Source organism: Coregonus clupeaformis, chromosome 21, assembly GCF_020615455.1.
Source record: "Coregonus clupeaformis isolate EN_2021a chromosome 21, ASM2061545v1, whole genome shotgun sequence".
In the NCBI taxonomy this organism is placed as follows: Eukaryota; Metazoa; Chordata; class Actinopteri; order Salmoniformes; family Salmonidae; genus Coregonus; species Coregonus clupeaformis.
The window spans coordinates 21325991-21352011 of NC_059212.1; the positions used below are offsets into that span (position 1 = coordinate 21325991).

General features: G+C 42.7%; 1 protein-coding gene across 1 annotated transcript in view; it reads right to left on the bottom strand.

Moving 5' to 3' along the window:
* Positions 1-9379: 9379 nt before the first annotated feature.
* The window catches only part of LOC121535069 (calsyntenin-2-like), a 310904-nt gene continuing 294262 nt past the window's right edge, over positions 9380-26021 (bottom strand). Inside the window, exons 9-17 of the mRNA XM_041841767.2 lie at positions 24082-24244; positions 21963-22129; positions 20441-20589; positions 13165-13376; positions 12882-13049; positions 12530-12675; positions 12128-12248; positions 11341-11528; positions 9380-10991 (exon numbers count right to left, since the gene is read on the bottom strand). Coding sequence (XP_041697701.1) covers positions 10776-10991; positions 11341-11528; positions 12128-12248; positions 12530-12675; positions 12882-13049; positions 13165-13376; positions 20441-20589; positions 21963-22129; positions 24082-24244 — 1530 coding nt within the window. The 3' untranslated portion in view covers positions 9380-10775. The remainder of the gene's footprint in view (positions 10992-11340; positions 11529-12127; positions 12249-12529; positions 12676-12881; positions 13050-13164; positions 13377-20440; positions 20590-21962; positions 22130-24081; positions 24245-26021) is intronic.

Below are 26021 nucleotides of genomic sequence, written 5' to 3' on the forward strand. Positions count from 1 at the left end.
GCAAACTAAATGGTGAAGGGGATAGAGAATGGCTAAATTTAATGAATTGTAATTAAGTGCCTACTCATTTTTGTCCACCCACTGCTATGTTTGGATGCATGTAATACATAGCCTAGAAAACACTGAGTTTACTGCAGGTGTTGCCCTTTTCCTTTCCTCCCCGCCATGGTCTTCCTTGGCTGCGGAGTTCTTTGTTCACCACGGGGCTGGCCCCGTATGCAACGCAGACGGATGTCTATCACTCTTTGCACTGCACCGCTGTCTCTCAGTCTTTTGTGAGATGTTTGGTTGAAGCACAGCCTCTGAAACAGATGTGGTTGTCCTTGAGATAAGGCTTGCGTTTATCCAGTGTCTTGCTCCTGAAGCTGCTGCATTTTCTCAGAGGTTGAGGCTTGTTGTGTAATGGACACTGTTTGTTTGGGTCCTCAACTGTCTTTCCTGAGGGATGAGCCTGGTTAGCATCAGACTGAGATGAAACTTCTGTCTTCCGTACAGACACTGGAGTTCTGTGTTCTCTGTTGTGCTTCTCTGGTGGTTTTTTCAGTCTTTGTGGAGCTTGAACCGCCTGTGTTTAGGAAGGTGAAGCTTGGATCGTTGCTGGTCCTCGCTTGGTTGACAATAAGATTGGCGAAGAAGGAGAACGGTGGGAATGCAACCCGATGATCTTCCTTGTATTTTGACGTTTGTGAGATCCATCTTTCTTGTAGGCTGTAGGGGAGCTTCTCTATGATTGGATTGACACTGTGAGATGTGTTTAGATACGAGAGATCTGGTAGCTGTCCACCAGCTTTAGCTGCCTCCAGCTCTAGAAGCATGTCTCCAACTCTCTTAACTTCTTGTTGTCTTTGTTTGTGATATTCTGAAAATCTTTCTTCAGAAGTGCGTTTTCAATCACTTCAGGTGAACCGTAGCAGTCTTCAAGTCTCTGCCATACCATCGTGAGCCCTGTTGTTGCGTTGTGGACGTGCACCGATCTGATCCTCTTAGCCTGCTGAGATGACTCGGGTCCAAGCCATTTGGAGAGCAGGTCCAGCTCTTCTCTGGCTGTCAGATTTAGGTCTTGGGTGCTGCTAAGAAAGGATGATTTCCAGGCCCAATAGTTTTCTGGATGGTCATCAAACTTCAATAGGCCGGAACTCACCATTTCACGACGTATCAGGTATTTAGTTACATCTGTAGCTCTTGCTGTATCAGGTGGATCATCTCTGAGGGCAGTTGCAGGCCGTGGTTGTGGCTGGGGAGATGGCAGGTGGGCTTGGTTGGACCGCACAATGTTGTGGGGTTGTTCTCCTACAGACATGATCTCTCCTCTGTAGCCTTTAATGTTTTTCTGGAGAGGGGGGAATATGTTGCAGTTCTGCTGGTTACCTGAAGGACTGACTGGTAGACCGCTGTGCTCATGACCACTTTGTTTGTCAAATCAGAGGACTGGTTCAGTTTTGTAGCATCTGGCTGTATCAACGTTGACCACTGCTGGCTGGACCTTTGATGATTCCGGTGACCTTTGGTCATGATGAAGTGGAACAGTGTACATGGTTGTGTGCGATTGTACATACTCACTGGTGCGTTGAGCTGTGCTGAGAGGTGTCATCTGTGTTTCTATCAGACGATGTCATTCCATGTTTTCATCTTCGGCTGCTGCTTCCAGAACCTCAGCTTCAGCTATGGCTGCACTAGCAGCTTTCTCCTGTTTGACAACATGCAAGTGTGCTTTTACCTCTGCTTTCCTTCTAGCTGCCAGAGCAGCTGCTTCAGCCATAACCCTTTGCTGCTCATCTTCTATGCAGGCTTGTTCTCTAATGATATCCACTTCACATATAGCATAGGAAGGCAGTGTGCGTGCCGCCTCTGCTTTAGCACAAGCCTAGTTGGCTGCAGCACTAGCTGATGACAGGTTAGACTGATTCGAATGTCTAGAACTCGTGCATTGTGACCTGGCAGCTTCAGCACTAGCTGATGTCAGGTTTGATTGCCTAGAGTTTCTAGAGCTTGAGCACCATCTCCAGCGTGTTGTATGGGCTGCCCTCTACATCTGGATGCTGAAGGAAGGCTGGGGTGTTACCTTGATCCTTTGGTTGTTGCATGATGAGCTTGGGTTACCACCCTGTGATGATGTCTGATGGCTGAAGAGTCTGGCTGGATAGCGATGTGAAGAAGGGATCCACTCTTCTTGTGGCTGGGCGGTCATGTAGTCAGTCTTTTTACTGTTCTGCCCTCACAATGTGTAAGCTACAAAGCTTGGCAGACAGCTTACACTCTTCCAATAAAGAATCAGGAGGCATTGGTACCATTAAGAATCTTTAGTATATAATATATGTTGTTTGTAAAACAGATACAGAAAGGAGAAAATGAGAAAAGGTCACTATATACATTCACACAATCTAAGTGTCCATATAGCTTAATAACCATGCTTTAGCTCTGTCACAAGAGATATCTGAACCTTTAAAATAGCTAGATACATCCAAAAACCAAGGAAGCTAAATTCCGTCACGAAACAATAGCTAGCATGCTAACACACAATGTTAGGTGAATGGGCGATAGTTAGCCCAATTAGCTTAGCATCATCGGAACTTAGAAAACTAGAATAAACATGTAAAAAACGTAAATATTCTAGAAACACAATTTGAATTAGCAAAAGCATGTTCTAATAACTTGAAACTACTTACAGACGTATCTTTAACCAAGGCCTAGTAAAAATGAAAAGTGGGGCTTGTCTGTCTTTTGTCACTGGGATTGTTCTGACAGGAAATAGCTCTGAACCGAAAGTTAGCAAATTTAAAGCTAAAGTTACCAAATTCGCCACTAGATGACAACATAGGGCAATATAATACTTTGTACAGAAATACAGCTATCTGAACAGTCTTCATTCGATCAAGATGATCCGATCACTATCTGATCGAGATTTGTTGCATCTACACGGTAATAAAACGTGTCTCTTATCTGTCCACTTCGTCCATATTGTGACCAGATTCCCTGGTCCCACCCTGTATGCAAATTAATCCAACCTGCCTTGGACCTCCAATTATGATACAAGCTGTATAAATTGACAGCACACTTTTATAGTCAATAGTTGTATACTCTCATCATTACAGCCTACTTTTGTTATCCAGCGATTTAAGACTAGGCGTAGTAGGCTACTTTCCCGATAACCTCGACCTGTCCACAGCCGTACAAATAAATATTCAGAGAATCTCTCCCATCCCTAAAAAAGTCACCACACAAACGAGCTGAGTATCTAGATGTGTGTACAAAATACAGTTTTTGCACTGTTTTAATAAAAATCACACTTTGTCACTAATACAGTAGAAACAGATTAAGTTACAGGTTAGGCTACGAAGTGCATCTCTGAATGGTGCAACGCATTATCAAAACAGGTCTGGACAGGGTTGTTCTTTACGCATTGATGTTTACGTATGTTGTCTTTATATTATTGTAATTTTGTATTGTTATTAACCGGCTTTAGTATAGGCCTAAACAGTACCAAAGGGGAAAAAAGCGGCATGCTGGGAGAACGACCGTGGTTTGGTTTCCTCCAAATCATTGATCAGCGATAATTCGCCAATGGAACCTCAATATGATAACATAAAGGCCTGATTGGTGTAGTGCTGCAGAGATGGTTGTCCTTCTTGAAGGTTCTCTCATCTCCACAGAGGAACTCTGGAGCTCTGTCAGAGTGACCAGCGGGTTCTTGGTCACCTCCCTGACAAAGGCCCTTCTCCCCCCTGATTGCTCAGTTTGGCCGGGCGGCCAGCTCTAGGAAGAGCCTTGGTGGTTCCAAACTTCTTCCATTTAAGAATGATGGAGGCCACTGTGTTCTCAGGGACCTTCAATGCAGCAGACATTTTTGGTACCCTTCCCCAGATCTGTACCTTGACACAATCCTGTCACGGAGCTCTACGGACAATTCCTTCGACCTCATGGCTTGGTTTTTGCTCTGACATGCACTGTCAACTGTGGGACCTTATATAGACAGGTGTGTGCCTTTCCAAATCATGTCCAATCAATTGAATTTACCACAGGTGGACTCCAATCAAGTTGTAGAAACATCTAAAGGATGATCAATGGAAACAGGATGCAACTGAGCTCAATTTTGAGTCTCATAGTGAAGGGTCTGAATACGTATGTAAATAAGGTATTTAACTTTTTTATTTGTAATAATTTTGCTAAAATTTCTAAAAACCCGTTTTTTCTTTGTCATTATGGGGTATTGAGTGTAGATTGATGAGGATTTGTATTTATTTAATCCATTTTAGAATAAGGCTGTAACGTAAAGAAAATGTGGAAAAAGTTAGGGGGTCTGAATACTTTCCGAAGGCACTCTATGTTGTTTAATAGCCTGTTGAAATGTTGAACTTCAATTGATAGTGACATAATCACACATTACTTCCCAAGCAAAGTAAATGTTTTGTCTCCTGAATGTCATAGAGACAAACCAAAGATATCCCATATACATCGGGAGTTACTTCTTTCCCCAGCATTTTACAGCTTGTTTCTAGCATTGCGGACTAAAGTGTCATTATAGATTGCTTTATATAATCAGGTCCATTTATTTGTTTTCTAAATCTTAAGCTAACAAGGGGTAGGCCTATGCTTTTAGCCATTTTCTTCTTCAACAAAAGCCACAATACCCTCACATAACCCCTCAATTCGAACCCTGGTTGTAACTTAACACACCAAGCCCTTCACTGACATTGAGATATTTAAAGAGTGCATGGTGACTGAAGGAATTTGCTGACAAAATCTATGGATAGTAGGCTATAATTTAATCAATCAAACAGGTAGGCCTACCTCTTATTTCTTGAATAGGAAGAAATAGGCTCCAACACAAAGCCCTCTTATTGTTATTAGCCTAAAGTCAAATTAAAATGAAGACTGTTGAAATGAATTAGGCCTTCTCGAATTAGCCTATTTTCAGCACCCATGCGCTGTCCATCTCCGCAGCTGCCGCTTCATAGGAATGTAAGTTATTTAAATTACTTGAATATGGCTTATTGTGAGGTCAATAACGCTGATAAATAGCTTCATTATGGGCAACGAAACATACCGTTTTTATTCAAATCTATTATAGCAGTAGCAAGTTTACCTCCAGTCCCCCTCATCTTTACTCTCTCCCTCTCAAACTGAACAGGACATCAGTAGGCCTAGTCCGCGCGCACAGATATTGAATTTTTTTGGCCAGGGTTCATGATTGGTATAGCCTATCCATTGCAGTATATAATGCAGTGTAGACTAGTTTTATATACACCATCACAGCAGCGCAAAAACTCTTAGAAATATAACTCACTCTTCATATAGCCTAGGCCTATGGATTATTTCATTGAGACCATACTAGGCACACTTGATATTGCGCGCCCAGCAGAGAATCTGGGATGAGGGGCAGCATCAGGCACTAATTCTTAAACACTGAGCAACTAATTCTCAAACACTGAGCAATATGGCATTTCATTTATTACAAATTGCATGACCCTCCCCCTGACTGAAATTGAAAAAGCATTACCCTCCCCCATTTCCCTCATGGGTAACAATTGTGTACATTCCGACCGCTCCCTTATCATATTGAGGTTCAGTTAGCAAATTATCATTGATCAGTGATTTGGAGGAAACTTCTCCCAGCATGTCACTTTTTTCCCCTTTGGTACGGTTTAAGCCTATACTAAAGGTTATTTACAATACAAGATTACAATAATACAGTATAAAGCAACGTATGTAAACATCCATGCATAAAGAACAACCTTGTCCAGACCTGTTTGGATAATGCGTTGCACCATTCGGAGATGCACTTTGTAGCCTACTCTGTAACTTAACCTGTTTCTGTTTTTACTGTGTGCATTTGGGGTTGTCATCTTATTTATACTATGCAATAGTTGTATTTTGTACACACATCAATTTATACAGATTGTGTCATAAGGGGAGGTCCATAAGGCAGGTTGGATTCATTTGCATACAGGGAGGGACATAGCTGCGGGAGGTTGTTTTGAGTAGGGGGTGCTGAATAATAAAGCATTAGATGCATACATGCATCTATGCAGACTAACAATAAAATCCAATTCCTGATGGGATGAGAAGCCTAAGCATAGGACAAGATTCGGTAACAGTATCACTGCTGCCTAAGTTAATTTAACTCATGGCTGTATGCAAAAAAAGCCTGTTGTGAACATACACATACATTTCTTTGTAGGCTACTGCATAATTACACAACTGAGCACAAAAAATAAACGGTTTCAGGACCATTAGATGGTTGCAGACAAGGTCGTTTTTATTGATCTGTTTGTCAGAGTCAGCATTAGCCTGTAGGCCTATACTAACATGTCATTTTTGTCATTTAAAAAAAGATTCTGCTAATGTCTCCAGTCATAAAGTGTAGTAGAATTGCATGAAATGTGTTTATAAACACAAAAAGAAAGAAGACACTGCATGGCTGAGCGCGTGACTACGTGCTCAGCCATGCATTGAAAACTGCAGTCTTTTTTGCAAACAGTGATTGAGTTATATTATTAGCCTAAATTATGACTATCCAATCTACTTATCACATTAGTATTAGTAGGCTAGCTTACATAAGTCTGCAAATGCGATGATAGATGCGTGGAATGCTTTATTATAAAGGTGAATTTTATGGTAAAAATTAGCTTCGCCAAACTTGAAACTCACGTTCAGCCTGTGGGAGAGGGAAGAGGGACAAAGAGGAATAGAGAGAGACCCGACTACTGAAACTAAACTGTCTATCATACAGCAGAGCACGTGTCCAACTCCAAACCCCCACAACTGAATAGATAAGAGCATATCATGAGCGCACGGCTTACAAAACAGAGCTGGGAGCTCTCCATGCAGAATGGGGCCCATATATAAATATCCAATGTGTTTTTCTCTCCCCTACCCCAATCCCATTATCATTTATATCAATAATGCAAAATTTTTACATTTTAGTCATTTAGCAGACGCTCTTATCCAGAGCGACTTACAGGTAAGTGAGTGCATACATTATTTTTTAATACTGGCCCCCCGTGGGAATCGAACCCACAACCCTGGCGTTGCAAACGCCATGCTCTACCAACTGAGCTACATCTGTTCCACTGCTCTTAACCGCTAGGCTACCTGCTGCCCATCACAATGCATATTTTGATTGTCTACACCTGTCGACAAATGCGGGAACAATCAGAATGTGTACAAGAGCAGGACAACGGACGCATGTTAGAACCAGGTATAAACGGGGCTAGTGACGTAAAAAAACAAACACTCATGAGCCTCATTTATACCTGGTGCTAACATGCGGCCTTTGCACTGATCTTATCCACATTCTGATTGTGCCCACATTGTAGCCGTTGCAGCTACACATGATAGTAAAATGTGCCTTTATCCGTACACTGTACTGTGTCCACATTGTAACCAGATTTTCTGATGCCTCCCTGTATACAGATTATTTAACAGATATTCTTTAAAAATAATATTTATTTATTTTAAGACAATTATTGATGCAACATGTCAATGGTGCTACCTGTCAATGATTTTAGAGACCGGTATAATTATGATTTAAATGGTTTGACCATCCAAATCTGTTTACACTTGATTGATATCCAGATACCATGAGTCCCTGACTACCTCTGGAGGTGGTCAGGAAGATCTGATCACAATCAGATCACAATGCGTCTTTCAATCATCTACACCTGTCTAAAAATGTGGGCACAATCAGAATGTGGACCGGATCACGACAAAAGACTCATGTTAGAACGAGGTTTAAACGGGGCTATGGAGGCGTCATATTGGTGATGGAGAACGTTGACCTTTGCAAGGAAATTTAATGGACACATGCAGGAAGAAGTAGACCTAATCTTAAAGCATTCTATAATTATGTTGTTCAAAGATGAGCGAATCCTATCCTCATAAAATGTGTTTTGCCAGCGCTGCCAATTATTTTAAGAGGCCATCAAGTGCAGTTATGGACCCACATACTAAACAATTGTTATAATCTTGCTTTTAGGCCTATTGTATTTTTTTATTTTGTATTCACAATCACAAACTCTGAATTCACTCACACCTAATGTAAAATGTAGCCGCCTATCAAATTCCCTATACAGTTCTAGGTCTACTAGGCTATGAGGCAGTCAGACAGGACATCACACATTCTTGTCCTCACACACATAGAGAGAACAGACACTTGCTGTAGATTCTAAAACAAGTCTTTATTGGTCAATGTACAGAAAGTGCTGCCGTGACCACCAAAGAGAAAGAAACCCCAAACATTTACAAAACAAAACGAAAATAAACATATATAAAAGAACTGTCTTGAACTGTTTTTAAAGGGTTTATATGCAAAACAGTTGACACATAGAGAATCTCAATTGCATACTTCTCACGTTCTCTCTAGCCTCCTTCTCAAAACCCATTGGAGGAGAAGGTCAGAGGGGCGGGACCTCTGGCTTTCTCGTCCAATGGGTTTTGAGAAGGAGGCGAGGACAGTGGACGCGAGGAGTGTGCAATTTGAGATACTCCCATGGTATAAAGATGGGGTGAAACAAGGCAATGGTAGACGCGCGTCTCACAATGATGACATTACAACCACAGGCGTTAAGACCGACAGGGGGAAAACCACTGCTACAGACATAAACATGTAACGGATGCAGAGTTTAGAGTGGCATTCTGGGAAATACAAGGGGTCAGAAACAAGGAGTTGGCTAGATTAAGCTACAGCAGACCTGTTATAGGCCACCAGAGAAGGAGCGAGAGGATCAATAGTTTCTGTTTTTTTACAGTGGGATTTCTGACAAAGGTGGCCTGTCATAGAAAAAACATAAGGGGTGTATCTCAATAGTCAATAGTCTCTTTGACTCCTTTCCTTAATCTGTCTGGACATGAAGTGGGCAGGTGAAAGCAAAATTCTGGTAGGCAATGGCACCCACCAGTTTGCTTTCACCTTACCTGTTTTTGATGGCAGGTGAAGGAAAGAAAACAAGGAGAGGAAGCCGCTTTAGCCCATTGAGATGTACCCAAAGAGAATGGGCGCGTTTGAGTGGTAAGGCTAAAGCAACCGACTGTAGACGAAAGTCGGGAGGAGAAACTGCGACAGCCGAAAGTCGGACACTAATGTGGTTTTCCAACAGCAAAGCTCAGATCAACATGGCAGTGTTGCCATTGTTTATAAAGGTTTTTCTTTATAATGTCGAATAAACATCTCCAACCACCATATCACTCAAATGGTGTGTACATTGTAGGCTACAATCAATTAGTGAAGCGAGCCTAAAATATTACATTGATTTGTATATATCATGTTTGAGTCACATTCTTGTGGGTTAAACAAAAACACCCTAATGATTGGTTGACAATAGAGTCTCCCACAATGCAGGCGATTGCTGCAGGATGAAGTTGGTGAAGAGCAACTGCAGAAACTTGCAGTCGACTACAGTCAAAACTTCATGAACTTTGATCACATGATTTTGGTAAAGTTCATGCAGTCGACATGTAGACAATTTTTATCCTCACAATGCAACACACTTTGAAAGGCGGTGACCAACACACCGACTTGACAAAAGTGATCCGCTTGAACGCGCCCAATGTGACAAGTTGTCTCTGTGCCCAGGCTGAAAATGCTAACCTGTCAAGCCAAGAATAGGAATTTTGACTGATGTTGCCTTCTGGTGGTGACTAAAGGGATGGTTTACCCCCAAATTTGTTTGTCAGACGCTTACATGTGCATATTGCGTGATTTAAACAACAGATGGCATGGACTTTAGACAATATTTCATGTATGAAAGTTTGATTATGGGGTGAACTATCCCTTTAAGTGTCTATTCTCATACCCTCATCTTAGCCTCAGAAGTAGGTGGACGCACGCAGGGACACAAGTCAACAGCAAACACAGAGAGAGGCTGACCATGAGGGCTAAAGTCACCCTCAAGTACTAATCTAGGATCAGTTGTCCATTTTCCCTCCTAATGGTTAAAGTTAGGATGAATATGTGGTTAGGGGCAACTTGACTACTCAAAATGCCCCTGATGCAAGCAAGTTTGGACATCCAGTTTGAGGAAAGGTAGGTGGGTGACGAGGTGAATTATAGTTCAGCTATGCTACCTGCTATATACACGTCACGAGGGATTTATAAAAACATACAGGAACTTTTCTCTCTTTTTCATATGTTCAAGAAAAAGAACCAGGCAGACAGAAAAAAAAGGAGAATCTATCAAAATGTTCAAAATTTGTTTTGTAAATACATCCTCTTATACCTCTGTTAATGACAATTTGTAAGTCTGTCTTTCAGAAGACCTAAAATAAACATTTCCAAGATTTAAAATTAATAAAATATCATCTCATAATCTAATGCAAAAAAACTACTTTAAAGTACAGTATTAAAATTGCAAAGAAATGCAACAATTTGTATTAATGCTAAAGAGGGGACATACAATTTACAATGAACGCATTCCAATATCTTTTTGTATTAGTATCAACAGCAATTGAGATACATAACGGGGAAAATGTGGTGTCCAATTTTTTGTGTCCAAACCCAGAAATAATTCAACAGATGAACGAGCCATTGGATATAAGGTGGAAATGTGCTTGTGCAAGTTTTCAAATTGGCCCTATTGTGTTGTCAATGGCAGTCTTAAATAGGAACGATTAGTTATACCAAAATCGGAGAAATCAGCTCCACTGGCATTAGTTGTAATGCCTTAGTTTGACCAGAAGAGAGCAACATTTCATTAAAAATGTGCCGTTTTAACAACTGATTGTGACTGACTTTCAGCAGATTCTGTATAATATGTAGGTTTGTGTATATGTGTGAGAGATCAATATGTTATCGAAGAGCTATCCCATTCCAGCTTGCTCTTCTGCTTTCCCTCCTTCTTCACTTCCCTCTCATCCTCCTCCTCTTCCTCCTCTGTTTCATCACTGTCGCCTGACTCTGCACTCATGTCGCCTGCCTGCTCATCGTCCTCTTCATCATCCTCATCTTCCTCTTCCTCTCTTACCTCCTCCTCCACCGCCTGAGGCCCTCCGATATGCTACAGGACAGGAGAAAGTGGAACACTGAATTACTCTTCAAATATGTAGCTGTTGATCAGAAAACCTCCCTGCAGGTGCTATCTGGCCTTAGCTGTACGCGATCATGAATAATATTACTTATTAAAGGACAAATATAATGTCCTTGCTACAAAACCCAAAATCTAAATCTAATACCAAAACAGTGTCAATGTAATAAATGTAACGCAATACATGCAATAAAACCCCAACCACAAATCAACTCCTAGCCATTCAACTAGACCTAGACCTATTAAATCATTTCAAGTGCCATCGAGTTGATATAGTTGACATTGCCTTCTTTGGGACATCCTTTGTATAATGTTCTCTCACCTCCATAGGGTTGACTGTGATGGTGAGGGTGGAGTTGTCCCAGTCCATCTCTGGGTCCTTGGCCCCGTCCTCCTCCCTCTTGGAGCCGTCCTGGTGGGTACTGTGGAGCCTATAGATGCCCAGCACCACTATGACCACCAGGGCGGCGATACAGATCACTATCACCACCGTGGCAGCTGGAGAGGTGCCTGTGGGGGAGAAGAGTGTTTAAAGGGTAAGTTCACCTGAATTACAAAATTTGCTGTGTCCTCCCTACCTTTGGGAGATCACTCAGTCCTGTGTGTGTGTGTGTGTGTGTGTGTGTGTGTGACACAGAGAGAGGGAGAGAGAGACAGCGTGTGTCTGTGTGTGTATAATCTGAAGGCTTAGCCTGGGGTTCTACAACTGGCGGGCCGCAGGCCGAATTAAGCTTGCGGGTGATTTTACTTGGCTCCCCAAGTTTTCAGAGCAAAAAAAGCTATTTTAATTTTGGAAATCTGTTCCAAAGTATTCACACACATAATCTGTGATCACAAGGTTTGAAATGATTGTTTGGGCTTCTTGTGGTCAATTTGCAGTCTACAAATTATTTATAATTATGTCCCGGCCCCCTGACCATCCGCTCAAGAAAATATCGGCCCATGGCTGAATCTAGCTGATGATCCCTGGTTTAGCCTAATCTGGATCCCCCTCCAGTTCAACAAAACACACTCTCAAGCCTCTGATAGTAGCAGGGCCATGTCCTCACCGTGTGTGTGTGAGTGTGTGGTTGTGGGTATGTGTGGGTGAACGCTGCTGGGTGCCTTACCTGAGATGTGGGAATTGAGAGTGTGCACCATTAGTGGATGATGCACAGGCCGCATGTACTGGGATTGGACAGCCATGTGATTGACATGCTCTATGGGTGCTGAGTTGTGGAGGACGCTAACCTGGGGGCGGGACAAAGAACATATCAGTCAGTATGGAGATGATAATGATTTAGAGAAAGATAGACCGGTGAGATAAAGGGTAAATGGGTCTGGTTGATAAGTGACGGTGCAGAAATGGGAGGAGAGACTGAGTTGTGAAGGGTGAGAGAAATGGAGAGAGGGGTGTAGAAAGAGGCAGGAAGACAGAGGAGTGGCAGTGTTGGAGATATGGGAGAATAGAGAGTGTGAGTGTGAAAGGGGTGAAATAGAAAAGGAAAGATAGGTAAAGTTTCTTCCCTGACCTCCAGATTAAACTCGTTGCTGGTGTAGCGGCCGTTGAGCTCGGAGCAGGTGAGCCTGAACCTCCTGTTAGTCAGGATCGCCGGGCGCCAGTTCCTGTAGCGCACCTGCCTGAGGGCCTCCTCATAGTGGGCCATGGAGTCCACACCTGGGGAAAAGGTATTATTATCAAAGGTGTCCCTGGTGTTTCCAGCCATATATAGATGGTGTCCCTCAGGGCTCAGTGCTGGGCCCAGCTCTAATATCTTCTAGAGCTTCTCATACCATTACCAAGCAGGTGACACACAACAAGGAATTGATGTTTATGTATGAAAAGTGTGATATGAATAATGCGTCATAAATTGAAGTGCATACCATATATGGAGATGCCTGAGGTGGAGTTTGTGGCGTCCAGGTGTTTCCCCATTAGGGAGCTGTGGTGAATCTCCAGACTCTCGTGCTCTGGGTTGAGCTCCTCTCCGATCACCAGGACATCACAGTAATCCAGGTTGTGCATAACCTCCAGAACACCAGGCCTGTGGACTATACACACACACAGACACAGATACACAATCCAACACAGACATGAATGCTCACACACTCACTTTTTCAACGCCATGCTATATTAACACGTATCCATGGTAACCACCTCACCCACCTGCGCTGAACGGCACACCGTCGGTCTTGGTTACAGTGCTGGTGATGCGCAGCTCCTTGAAGGGTGCCACGCCCATGGCTCCACGCAGGTCGGAGGAAGGCTTGACGAGTCGATCTGAACCAGTGATGGTGATCCGTGGCTCGCTTGGTGGCAGGACTATTACTACTGCCTTAATGTCTGGGATGGAGATGCATGTATCCTCCCCGAAACACCTGAGCACCCAAAAACAACAGGAGAGAGGGAGGGTGAAGAGAGGGGAAAAGGAGAAGAAAATGGAGATAGACATTAGCGTATGTCTTGACAGATAATGCATAAAGTGCACTTTCTTTTCTTCAGGTCATAATTGTTCTGGCCAGGGAAGTTTTTGTAGATAATTGGCCTACAGATAAGGAACAACAGGGTAAGAAAGACTAGGGGTACATCACTACCATCTGATATCATATTGGAATCGAAAATGGAATAAATTACATTGTGTGTCACCATTAATTTGTGCTTCCACCCAAGAGTATACAGACTACTGTACATACTCTTTCTGGTCCTAGCAATGAATGACTGGGCACTTTTCATTTTAATTTCAGAGATGTTAGACAGATACTGTAGGGACAGATTATGATAGTGTACTTCCAATATTTGTCCAATTGTGATCGCAAGTTGTCTCTGTTGGCAAAGGACTCTGCAGCATTTCAGATTTTTTGGGGAGTGATGCTGTTTTCAGACAGATGGCCCCAAGTTGCCCATTTCCAATAACACACTCTTGGACATGCACCCACCCACGCAGGCACACTCTCTCTCTGTTTATCCTATAAATGGCCTGATATGATATAAACACACACTAATTATCACATTTTCTCATCAACACAATTTAACCCTTTCTCAGCCCACGGTTGACATGAAGCGTAACCCCAAGCAAAGAAACATTTAATGAGATATTCCTACATTCACTGATGGAAAAAATAACTTTCAATCTAATCAATGTAATAGTTCTTGGTCAAAGCTTGTAACTCTATGAGACTAAGTGGAATAAGAGTGTAGAAACAACAACCAAGCATTAGGGGCAAGGACTTGTTTCTGGACAGGCCATTCTCTCCTTTCAAAGTAACTACTGTTGAAGATGAAGGCAGTAGACTACAGAGCAGAAACTCGGACGAAGTTGCCCCTAGACACCGATTTAAGATCAGTTTTGCAGTTATCCATAACAGATTACGACTTGGGGAGGGTAAGCTGATCCTAGATCTGTGATATATACTGAACAAAAATATAAACGCAACATGTAAAGTCTTGGTCCCATGTTTCATGAGCTGAAATAAAAGATCACTGAAATGTTTTATACACACAAAAAGCTTGTTTCTCTCAAATGTTGTGCACAAATTTGTTTACATCCCTGTTAGTGAGCATTTCTCCTTTGTCAAGATAATCCATCCACCTGATAGGTGTGGTATATCAAGAAGCTGATTAAACAGCATGATCTTTACACAGGTGCACCTTGTGCTGGGGACAATAAAATGCCACTCTAAATGTGCAGTTTTGTCACACAACACATTGCCACAGATGTCTCAAATTTTGAGGGAGCGTGCAATTGGCATGCTGACTGCAGGAATGTACATCAGAGCTGTTGCCAGAGAATTGAATGTTAATTTCTCTACCATAAGCCGCCTCCAACGTTGTTTAGGAGAATTTGGCATTATGTCCAACCGGGCTCACAACCACAGAGCACGTGTAACCACGCCAGCCCAGGACCTCCACATTCGGCTTCGTCACCTGCGGGATCGTCTGAGACCAGCCAACCGGACAGCTGATGAAACTGAGGAGTATTTCTGTCTGTAATAAAGCCCTTTTTGGGGAAAAACTCATTCTGAATGGCTGGACCTGGTTCCCCAGTGGGTGGGCCTATGTCCTCCCCGGCACACCCATGGCTGCGCCCCTGCCCAGTCATGTGAAATCCATAGATTAGGTCCTAATGAATTTATTTCAATCGACTGATTTCCTTATATGAACTGTAACTCAGTAAAATCTTTGAAATCGTTGCATGTTGCATTTATATTTTTGTTCAGTAGATCCTAAGGGCACCTTCTACCCAGAGCTAGGAGCTGTCCTATCACCCAGGCAGTCTGGGTAAAACAACCTGGCCATCGTCCAGGTTCATTACAGTTTGAGAGGAGCAGAGTGAAGTCTCTCAGGATTAATGCCAACGCCGGCACCTAACGCCTTGAGTAATTACGCTTTTCAATGGTTGGTGAAAAGTGCTCTTCACTCACTCACTTATTCATTAACTTAAGTTCCCACGGTAATTAAGAACGGTCTTTTGTTTATATGATAACTGTCTGCTGCTTCTGGTTTACTAGCAAAAATAAATGTGTCACATTCGTGGTCTGTTTGGGCTGCTTTCCCTTGGAAATTCCTTGCATTAAGACTAGGCCTAAATGAAGCACGTATTAAGACACATTGTTCTCCTTAACTACATAACAGACTGGCTTGTAATGGGATGTCTGTATTTGTATGGCTAGGAAGAGTGTGTGTTGTGTGTGATTAGCTGAGCTACGTAACTACCAAACAAACTGGCTCTGATAGGGAAATGTGTGTGTGTGTGCATGCATGCATGCATGCGTCTGTAACTCCACAAACAATTACCCCTAACAACATCAGTATAACTGCTAAACAAAGTTTGTGAGGTGTAGCGTGCCCCACACTAAACTAAGGCTCTCGCTAAATAAATGCCATCTGACCAGCAACACTATTAAGGGGTTGCGTCCCAAATGACACCATATTCCCTACATAGTACACTACTTTTGACCAGAGCCCAATAACTAGAGAATAGGGTGCCATTTGGGATGCAGCCAGGGCCTCTTGTCGTATGGAGCATTAAAGTGCCTGCTTAATAGGATGGCCATCTCTCTTTATACAAGGCAGTGCTCTGAGTTCTCCTGAGTTAGACTAAACCTATTACAGCTCCTATGGCAGGAATCCACTATCCATCACACAAGTCCATTTTGATTTGGCCGACCCCCCTTACTGCTTAACTGTGAACAGAACACACACCTTTTTCACCTTTTCTCTCCATCCTTTCCTTTCTCATTCTTATTTGGGCCTACCTTTGTTTGGCAGTTAATTTCATTCCCCTATAGCTTCCAATTGGCTCATTCATCCCTCCTCCTCTCCCCTGTAACTATTTCCCAGGTCGTTGCTGTAAATGAGAACGTGTTCTCAGTCAACTTACCTGATAAAATAAGGGTAAAATAAATCTAATATAAAAATCACACGATCAATCTCATTCTTTCTCTCCATTCTTCCACTCTCACTTCCTCTCTTGTTTTGGGCCTGTATTTCTTTACCAATACATTTAATTAACTCCTTTAAGACCGCACACTCTCAGCATACCATCTCTTCCTTTACCTTTCCCATTAGGTAATGGCGCAAACACATGAGCTGTTACAGATACTGTATGATGTTACGTTTTCCTTTCTAAACCAAGTGCCCTCACACCAACAAGAAGTACTACTATCCAATTCTTTGTTCTTGAAATGGTGACTAGAGGAGTAGGAGAGAAATACAGAGCGAGAGGTAGACAGAAAACTAGCCAGCCAGTCACCCACCCAGTCAGTCTTAACAGCGCTATATTCCTCTAATGATCAACCTTCCCTCTCGTAGTGCTCTCTGGCGTGAGAAACCCTGACACAGCAGATTGCCTTTCATGGCCTCATTCATTTCCTCATCCTCAGCTACTGCCACGTCGGCCCAGGCTACCACAGCTCCACGGCAACCGGGGCGCCACGGCAACCCGGCTGTCCTCTCAGCCATTAACGAGGGGAGAGATAAAGAGAGGGAAGCAACTCTGATTAGCATATCAGACACGGAGAAAGGACAGACTGAGACGGGCACACACACACACACACAGAGCCTGGAACACACTAGACACTGATTTCGAGGCCACGCCAGACGTACACACACACACTGACCCTGAGGACACATACAGAGCAAAAGCAGAGCCTCGGATGTGCACACACCATGCACCGTAAAGCGCGCACACACACACACACACTGACCTGAGGACATGCAGTTCAAAGTTCCTTTAACTCAGTAGATTCTCTATTTTCTCTCACTGTCACTCCATCAAAACACTTTCCCATTTAATCCCCTCTCTCTTTCCCCACTTTCCCCAGATAGCAGCATTTGTTTACCTCTGCTGTTTTTGTTTCTGTGTAATATTGATAGGTTTAGGCTAATATACAGTTGAAGTCGGAGGTTTACATACACCTTAGCCAAATACATTTAAACTCAGTTTTTCACAATTCCTGACATTTAATCCTAGTAAAATCACCTGTCTTAGATCATTTAGGATCACCACTTCATTTTAAGAATGTGAAGTGTCAGAATAATAGTAGAGAGAATGATTTATTTCAGCTTTTATTTCTTTCATCACATTCCCAGTGGGTCAGAAGTTTACATACACTCAATTAATATTTTGTAGCATTGCCTTTAAATTGTTTAACTTGGGTCAAACATTTTGGGTAGCATTCCACGAGCTTCCCACAATAAGTTGGGTGAATCTTGGCCCATTCCTCCTGACAGAGCTGGTGTAACTGAGTCAGGTTTGTAGGCCTCCTTGCTCGCACACGCTTTTTCAGTTCTGCCCACAAATGTTCTATAGGATTGAGGTCAGGGCTTTGTGATTGCCACTCCAATACCTTGACTTTGTTGTCTTTAAGCCATTTTGCCACAACTTTGGATGTATGCTTGGGGTCATTGTCCATTTGGAAGACCCATTTGCGACCAAGCTTTAACTTCCTGACTGATGTCTTGAGATGTTGCCTCAATATATCCACATAATTTTCCTTCCTCATGATGCCATCTATTTTGTGAAGTGCACCAGTCCCTCCTGCAGCAAAGCACCCCCACAGCATGATGCTGCCACCCCCGTGCTTCACGGTTGGGATGGTGTTCTTCGGCTTGCAAGTAGGCCCCTTTTTCCTCCAAACATAACGATGGTCATTATGGCCAAACAGTTATATTTTTGTTTCATCAGACCAGAGGACATTTCTCCAAAAAGTACGATCTTTGTCCCCATATGCAGTTGCAAACCGTAGTCTGGCTTTTTTATGGCGGTTTTGGAGCAGTGGCTTCTTCCTTGCTGAGCGGCCTTTCAGGTTATGTCAATATAGGACTCGTTTTACTGTGAATATAGATACTTATGTACCTGTTTCCTTCAGCATTTTCACAAGGTCCTGTTGTTCTGGGATTGATTTGCACTTTTTGCACCAAAGTACGTTAATCTCTAGGAGACAGAATGCGTTATGACGGCTGTGTGGTCCCATGGTGTTTATACTTGCGTACTATTGTCTGTACAGATGAACGTGGTACCTTCAGGCGTTTGGAAATTGCTCCCAAGGATGAACCAGACTTGTGGAGGTCTACAATTTTTTTTCTGAGGTCTTGGCAGATTTTTTTTTTTTCCCCATGATGTCAAGCAAAGAGGCACTGAGTTTGAAGGTAGGCCTTGAAATACATCCACAGGTACACCTCCAATTGACTCAAATGATGTCAATTAGCATATCAGAAGCTTCTAAAGCCATGACATCATTTTCTGGAATTTTCCAAGCTGTTTAAAGGCACAGTCAACTTCTGACCCACTGGAATTGTGATACAGTGAATTATAAGTGAAATAATCTGTCTGTAAACAATTGTTGGAAAAATTACTGTGTCATGCACAAAGTAGATGTCCTAACCGACTTACCAAAACTATAGTTTGTTAACAAGACATTTTTGGAGTGGTGACTCCAACCTAAGTGTATGTAAACTTCCGATTTCAACTGTATGATACTTCAATTTCCCCTATACCCATCATGAGGTTGCTACAACCTACCCTACGAATGAAAGTTTACAACGTAGGTGCACAGGAAGAGAGAAAAATGTTAGCAATGAAGGACAGACAGTGACACATTCAATACCGCCTTGCACACTCTTGCCTGCATCTGGCTGATCTAGGGTGTAATCATTTGTCCAGTGAAAACAGTTGCAAACGAGTTTCTATTTGACAAATTCAGGTATGTTTTAACAGAATCGGCAGAATGAATACACTGTTGATCACCCCGAACACGGTTCACTTTCATAGCAGCCACATACAAACAGCATGATCTCTTTGCTCTTTTTAGAATTCCTTCTCACATCTACCCACTATTCTGTAACCAGGCGAAAAAACCTTTACAAGCCAAACCTTCATACCATAACCACTAACTGCTACACACAGCCTACATTGTTGCCAACATATTAGTTAACGTCATAATCAGCATAGCTACTAAAACTAACGTGTTAGTAAATCTGCTACAATCTTGTAGTACAGTGTACAGCAAGTGGTTTAGCAATTGCACCGGCAGGCCCCCGGTGGCAATACATTTATAAAACCAAAAGCTTACCTTGACTTGGAAGAGTTACAGAGTTGGATAGCCATAGCCAGCTAGCTAACAAAACACCCCTCTCTGTTTGAGAAGGGTGTTTGAGCCAGGTGTTTGAGTAGGCTAAACTAGCTGCAATATTTAACTTTTTGGGCGATCTGACCAAGTTCACATAGAAATGTGTGTTATAGATCTGTCATTGTCATTGAAAGCAAGTCTAAGAAGCGGTAGATCTGTTCTATGTGTGCTATTTCTATGCTTCCCATTCTTACGTTTCGTTTTTGCGTCTTTTACTTTCGGTTTTGTACACCAGCTCCAAACAGCTGAAAATACAACATCTTTGGTTATGGAAAATATATTTCACAGCAGTTTAGATGGTACAATGATTCTCTACACTATACTTGCTTGTTTTGTCACATAAACTGAAATTAAGTGAACTATTAGAAATTTAGTAAGAAGGAAATGGAGGAGTGATTGCTATATAGTGCATCTTTAAGTGAAAGTGAAAAAGAAATGCTACGTAAAATACACTCAATAACTGGTTGTGCCACCTTAAAAAGGATCACTTTTTGAATGTTCCACAATTTATATTTTTTATGAAATTCACTGAGGAGGATGGTCCTCCCCTTCCTCCTCTGAGGAGCCTCCACAGTGTGAAATACATGTACACAAATGATACTTATATGTGTCTCTGTGACCTATTTCAAAGGGGATTAAGTGTATGGCTGGGTACAATACATGTTTCTGTATGTGTGAGAGTGAGAGAGACAGAGAAAGAGAGAGAGAGAGCGAGGGAGAGAGAGAGATTGAGGAATGTGAACGTGTGTGTGAGACAGATTAATTGTGTGTGTGCGTGCGTGCGCATACACATTGTTGGGTTCTGTACTCACTGTATGGTGGTGGTGATGTGTAGCCGTCTGAGGCCTGCTGTGGGGAACTGGCGTGAGTTGATGTAGGAGACCTTGGTCATGGCTGTGTTGATACTCTCCAGGTCCTCTCCCTCCATCACCAGCACCGACTGGGCCGGGTTAAAGTGAAACTGCACACACAGAAGAACACATGAATCAATTGATACAAGAGGGTAAGTGTGTGTTTCATGCATACACTACATGACCAAAAGTATGTGGACACCTGCTCGTCGAACATCTCATTCCAAAATCATGGGCATTAATATGGAGTTGGTCCCCCCTTTGCTGCTATAACAGCATCCACTCTTCTGGGAAGGCTTGCTTCCATTCTGCGGGGACTTGCTTCCATTCAGCCACAAGAGCATTTGTTATGTCGGGCATTGATGTTGGGCGAATAGGCCTGGCTCACAGTCGGCGTTCCAATTCATCTCAAAGGTGTTCGATGGGTTTGAGGTCATGGCTCTGGCAGGCCAGTCAAGTTCTTCCACACCGATCTCGACAAACCATTTCTGTATGGACCTTGCTTTGTCATGCTGAAACAGGAAAGGGCCTTCCACAAACTGTTGTCACAAAGTTGGAAGCAAAGAATCATCTAGAATGTAATTGTACGCTGAAGAAGAGCCCCAGACCATTATTCCTCCTCCACCAAACTTGACAGTTGGCAATATGCATTCGGGCAGGTAGCATTCTCCTGGCATCTGCCAAACCCAGATTCGTCCATCGGACTGCCAGATGGTGAAGCGTGATTCATCACTCCAGAGAACGCGTTACCACTGCTCCAGAGTCCAATGGCTGCGAGCTTTACACCACTCCAGCCGACGCTTGGATTTGCGCATGGAGATCTTAGGCTTGTGTGCGGCTGTTCGGCCACGGAAACCCATTTCATGAAGCTCCCGATGAACAGTTCTTGTGCTGACGTTGCTTCCAGAAGCAGTTTGGAACTCGGTAGTGAATGTTGCAACGCGCTATGTGCTTCAGCACATGGCGGTCCCGTTCTGTGAGCCCGTTCTGTGAGACTTTTAAAAATGTATATGTTCCAAAGGTCTGCATCAGTGGCTTGTAGGCTGTGCATTGAAGCCAGGAGATGCTAAACGTGTTTATGATAATTGACGGTAAATTACCGTGAAACCGGCAGTTATTTACTTGACCATCCCTGGCTGACAACATTTCATGACCGCTACAGCCCTAGATGTTTCCACTTCACAATAACAGCACTTACAGTTGACTGGGGCAGCTCTAGCAGGCCAGAAATTTGACAAACTGACTTGTTGGAAAGGTGGCATCTTATGACGGTGCCACATTGAAAGTCACTGAGCTTTTCAGTAAGGCCATTCTACTGCCAATGTTTGTCTATGGAGATTGCATGGCGGTATGCTCGATTTTATATACCTGTTAGCAACGGGTGTAGCTGAAATACCACTAATTTGAAGGGGTGTCCACATACTTCTGTATATATAGTGTATCTGTGTGTGTTTGCCCCAGTGTCTTTCCCAAGAGCTGTCACCTTGATATCCTTGCCAAGGCTCTCCAGTGAGTTGATGTCCAGTCCTTCCTTACAGGCCTGTAGACAGGAGATGACCTTCTGGGTCTCTATCTTGCCTGGCCGGATGGTCAGACCTGATAGACTGCCCCGGAAGTACTGGGTGAACCGCGGGGTGGACACCTCACCACCTAGGGAGGAGAAGACATCCTGGGGTTTTTTCAGTTCAAAGGTGCATCTCAATATTGTACAGTCAAGTGGTGGACAATGCTTGTCCTCTCCTTAATCTGCTCTGATCTGAAAGCACAGTGCAGGTGAAAGCAATATGGAGCATCCCTCTATTATAATAGTAGGAACATGCTTTAGTAATTCTTAGTCTTTTACTTTATTTACTTAGTTGAAGTTAGAAATAACACTATAATAAAAGAGATTAACCTATATAAAACTTACCTTTCAACATGACTAACCTATATAAACAAAGGCTAACACAGAGTTACCTTTGTTACCGCATCACTTCCTAGTAGGCCTAAACATCAGGTAAATACCAACTGAAACAGGACTGTGAAATAAAGACTGTAGCGTGACTATGGAAATGGTAGCCAGTTTTGATACCAGCTTCCATCTGCTCTCCCCACTATTTTTAAAGTGACTTTCAAAACAACAAAATAAAACATGTCCTATCTGAGGTAGATTTGGGCTCAGAGCAGAGCGACACGAGACCTTCAATAAAAAAACGACGTTGTCTTTTTTAGATAAGTGTGCGTTTTTCTTCTTTGATCCACTGGCAGATGGTGCTGGCAGTTTGCTAGTCGTTAACGGTCCCAGAGCTGTGTCTCACGCTGACATACTCAAGTGTTCTCGCCGCCGCCTGCACCAGCCTGATTTTTTACAATTTTATATTTTCCCAGACAGATGTTATCAATTAAGTGTTGTGGCACCAAAGCGCAGAGCGAGATTGTATTTTCGGCTTATTTCGGTCTCATCCCCCCAAAGAGGAGAATTTGAACAAGAAGACATTCAGTATGTAGGCTTCAGTGCTAGCATATGCTATTTTTTCACACCTGGCTGCATAATACTTACACCTGCAGTGAGAAAGATAGCAATTAAGTTCAAATGGATTGTTTGAACTTGCTGTATTAGGAAATTAGAGTAGGTTCAGGATTTTGTTTATGGTTAAGTAGAGGCTCCTATTGCAGTAGGCCTAAGGCCAGCCAGAGTTGGTCTGCCCTAAACTTCCCTAGTAGTTACATTACACAGCAAAATTGTTTGTCTACTTTGCATAAGAAGAGCAACGTTCAAAGCAATTTCAATAAATGGTTTCCCAAAGAAAACGGACAAAACAAACCATTTTCTGTTGCTCTAGTCACAAGTCACACATCTTGTTTTGCTTTGGGTGAGCTAAGATCAGGTCTGGGGCCTGTCATTCCTTGTGTCTCTTCATTACGTTCTATGGTTCAGGGTGGTTGGCGGGGGGGGTTGAAATGAGAGAAAGGCAATCCTGTTCAGTAATGGTCTGCAAAGTTATCAGTTGCGGCTTAGTGAAGCTTAGAGCAGCTTCATTGGGATGTAATAGCCAGAGAAGTTGTACTCTATTCAGGCTGGCTTAATCCCTTCTTCAGGGCTTTCTCACACAATCACAGATTCATGGAAAGAGAGAGGGAAAAGAGAAAAAAAGAGAACTGCCATCAGGAGCCAGATGAAAATAAATTCAAATGACACCGAAATGCCGTTGACGTTGGACCTCGAGCTGGGCTCATGCCATTTAGCTGTATCCATCTCTCCCCCAGCAAACACATTTATTTAAATATTATCTTGATCATAAAAGCGATGTTAAGTAGTGCTTCTTCATTCAAATGGGTTCATTAGTCTCCTCTTTTCAAGCGGCTGGAATTGACAGCCTGTTTCCTGTTTGATGTTTCCAAGCTTGAGCCTCTCTCTCTCTCTCTCTCTCTCTCTCTCTCACACACACAAGCATTCTTAGTCTTAAGTTCAGGAGTGTTTCATCACTTTCCTGGACTGTGTGACAATCTAAAGTCCTATTCAATCGAAACCAATAAGCAGGTGTTTCTGGGATATTAGGACAGCCTCAGAGTCACAAAGAGTTGGTATGGACACCGGACCCTATACAGGAGTCTATAATGACCTTGCCAGCAGGCACCCACTGTCAGCTGGGTGTCAATTGACGAGGGATGGATGGGCCAATCGTCGGTCACCAGGTAGGGTTCATAGGTCACGCCATCTACGAAGAGCATCACAGCAGGGAACTCCACATTGATCACGTAGTAGTGCCACTCCTTATCACAGATCTGTAAGACATAGGGACATGCTGTTAGCATTGAGTTAAACCAATGAGCTGTGTAGCTCTGGGTTTGTTGGGAAGTTCATTAAGCACAGTATTTGTATTTGTATTTATTTTGGATCCCCATTAGCTGCAGCCATGGCAGCAGCTACTCTTCCTGGGGTCCAGCAAAGTTAAGGCAGTTATACCATTTTTTAAACATTACAATACATTCACAACAGATTTCACAACACATTATGTGTGTGCCCTCAGGCCACTACTGTACTACCACTAAATGTGTGCCCTTAGGCCCCTACTCCACTACCACATATCTACAACACAAAATCCACGTGTACGTGTGTGTATAGTGCGTATGTTATCGTGTGTGTGCATGTCTGTTCCTGTGTTTGTGTCTCTTCACAGTCCCTGCTGTTGCATAAGGTGTATTTTTATCTGTTTTTTAAATCATATTTTACGGCTTGCATGAGCAGCCGTGCTGCCCTGTTCTGAGCCAATTGCGATATTCCTAAGTCCAACTGAACAGTAGTCCAGGTGCATCAAAACTAGGAACTGTAGGACCTGCCTTGTTGATAGTGCTGTTAAGAAGGCAGAGCAGCGCTTTATTATGGACCGACTTCTCCCCATCTTAGCTACTGTTGTATCAATATGTTTTGACCATGACAGTTGACAATCCAGGGTTACTCCAAGCAGTTTAGTGACCTCAACTTGCTTAATTTCCCCATTATTCATTACAATATTTAGTTGAGGTTTAGGGTTTAGTGAATGATTTGTCCCAAATACAATGCTTTTAGTTTTTGAAATATTTAGAACTAACTTATTCCTTGCCACCCATTCTGAAACTAACTGCAGCTCTTTGTTAAGTGTTGCAGTCATTTCAGTCGCTGTAGTAGCTGACGTGTATAGTGTCGAGTCATCCGCATACATAGACACACTGGCTTTACTCAAAGCCAGTGGCATGTCGTTAGTAGAGATTGAAAAAGGTAAGGGGCCTAGACAGCTTCCCTGGGGGATTCCTGATTCTACCTGGATTATGTTGGAGAGGTTTTCTATTAAAGAACACCCTCTGTGTTCTGTTAGACAGGTAACTCTTTATCCACAATATGGCAGGGGGTGTAAAGCCATAACACATATGTTTTTCCAGCAGCAAATTATGATCGATAATGTCAAAAGATGCACTGAAGTCTAATAAAACAGACTCTACAATATTTTTATCATCAATTTCTCTCAGCTAATCATCAGCCATTTGTGTAAGGGTTGTGCCTGTTGAATGTCCTTCCCTATAAGCGTGCTGAAAGTCTGTTGTCAATTTGTTTACTGTAAAATAGCATTGTATCTGGTCAAACAAAATGTTTTCCAAAAGATTACCAAGGGTAGGTAACAGGCTAATTGGTCGGCTATTTGAGCCAGTAAAGGGGGCTTTACTATTCTTATATAGCGGAATAACTTTTGCTTCCCTCCAGGCCTGACGGCACACACTTTCTAGTAGGCTTAAATTGAAGATATGGCAAATAGGAGTGGCAATATCGTCTGCTATTATCCTCAGTAATTTTCCATCCAAGTTGTCAGACCCCGGTGGCTTGTCATTGTTGATAAACAACAATAATTGATTCACGTCGTCCACACTCACTTTACGGAATTCAAAATTACAATGCTTGTCTTTCATAAATTGGTCAGATACAGTGCATTCGGAAAGTATTCAGACCCCTTTACTTTTTCCACATTTTGTCACGTTATACACAATACCCCAGAATGACAAAGTGAAAACAGGTTTTTAGAAATGTTTG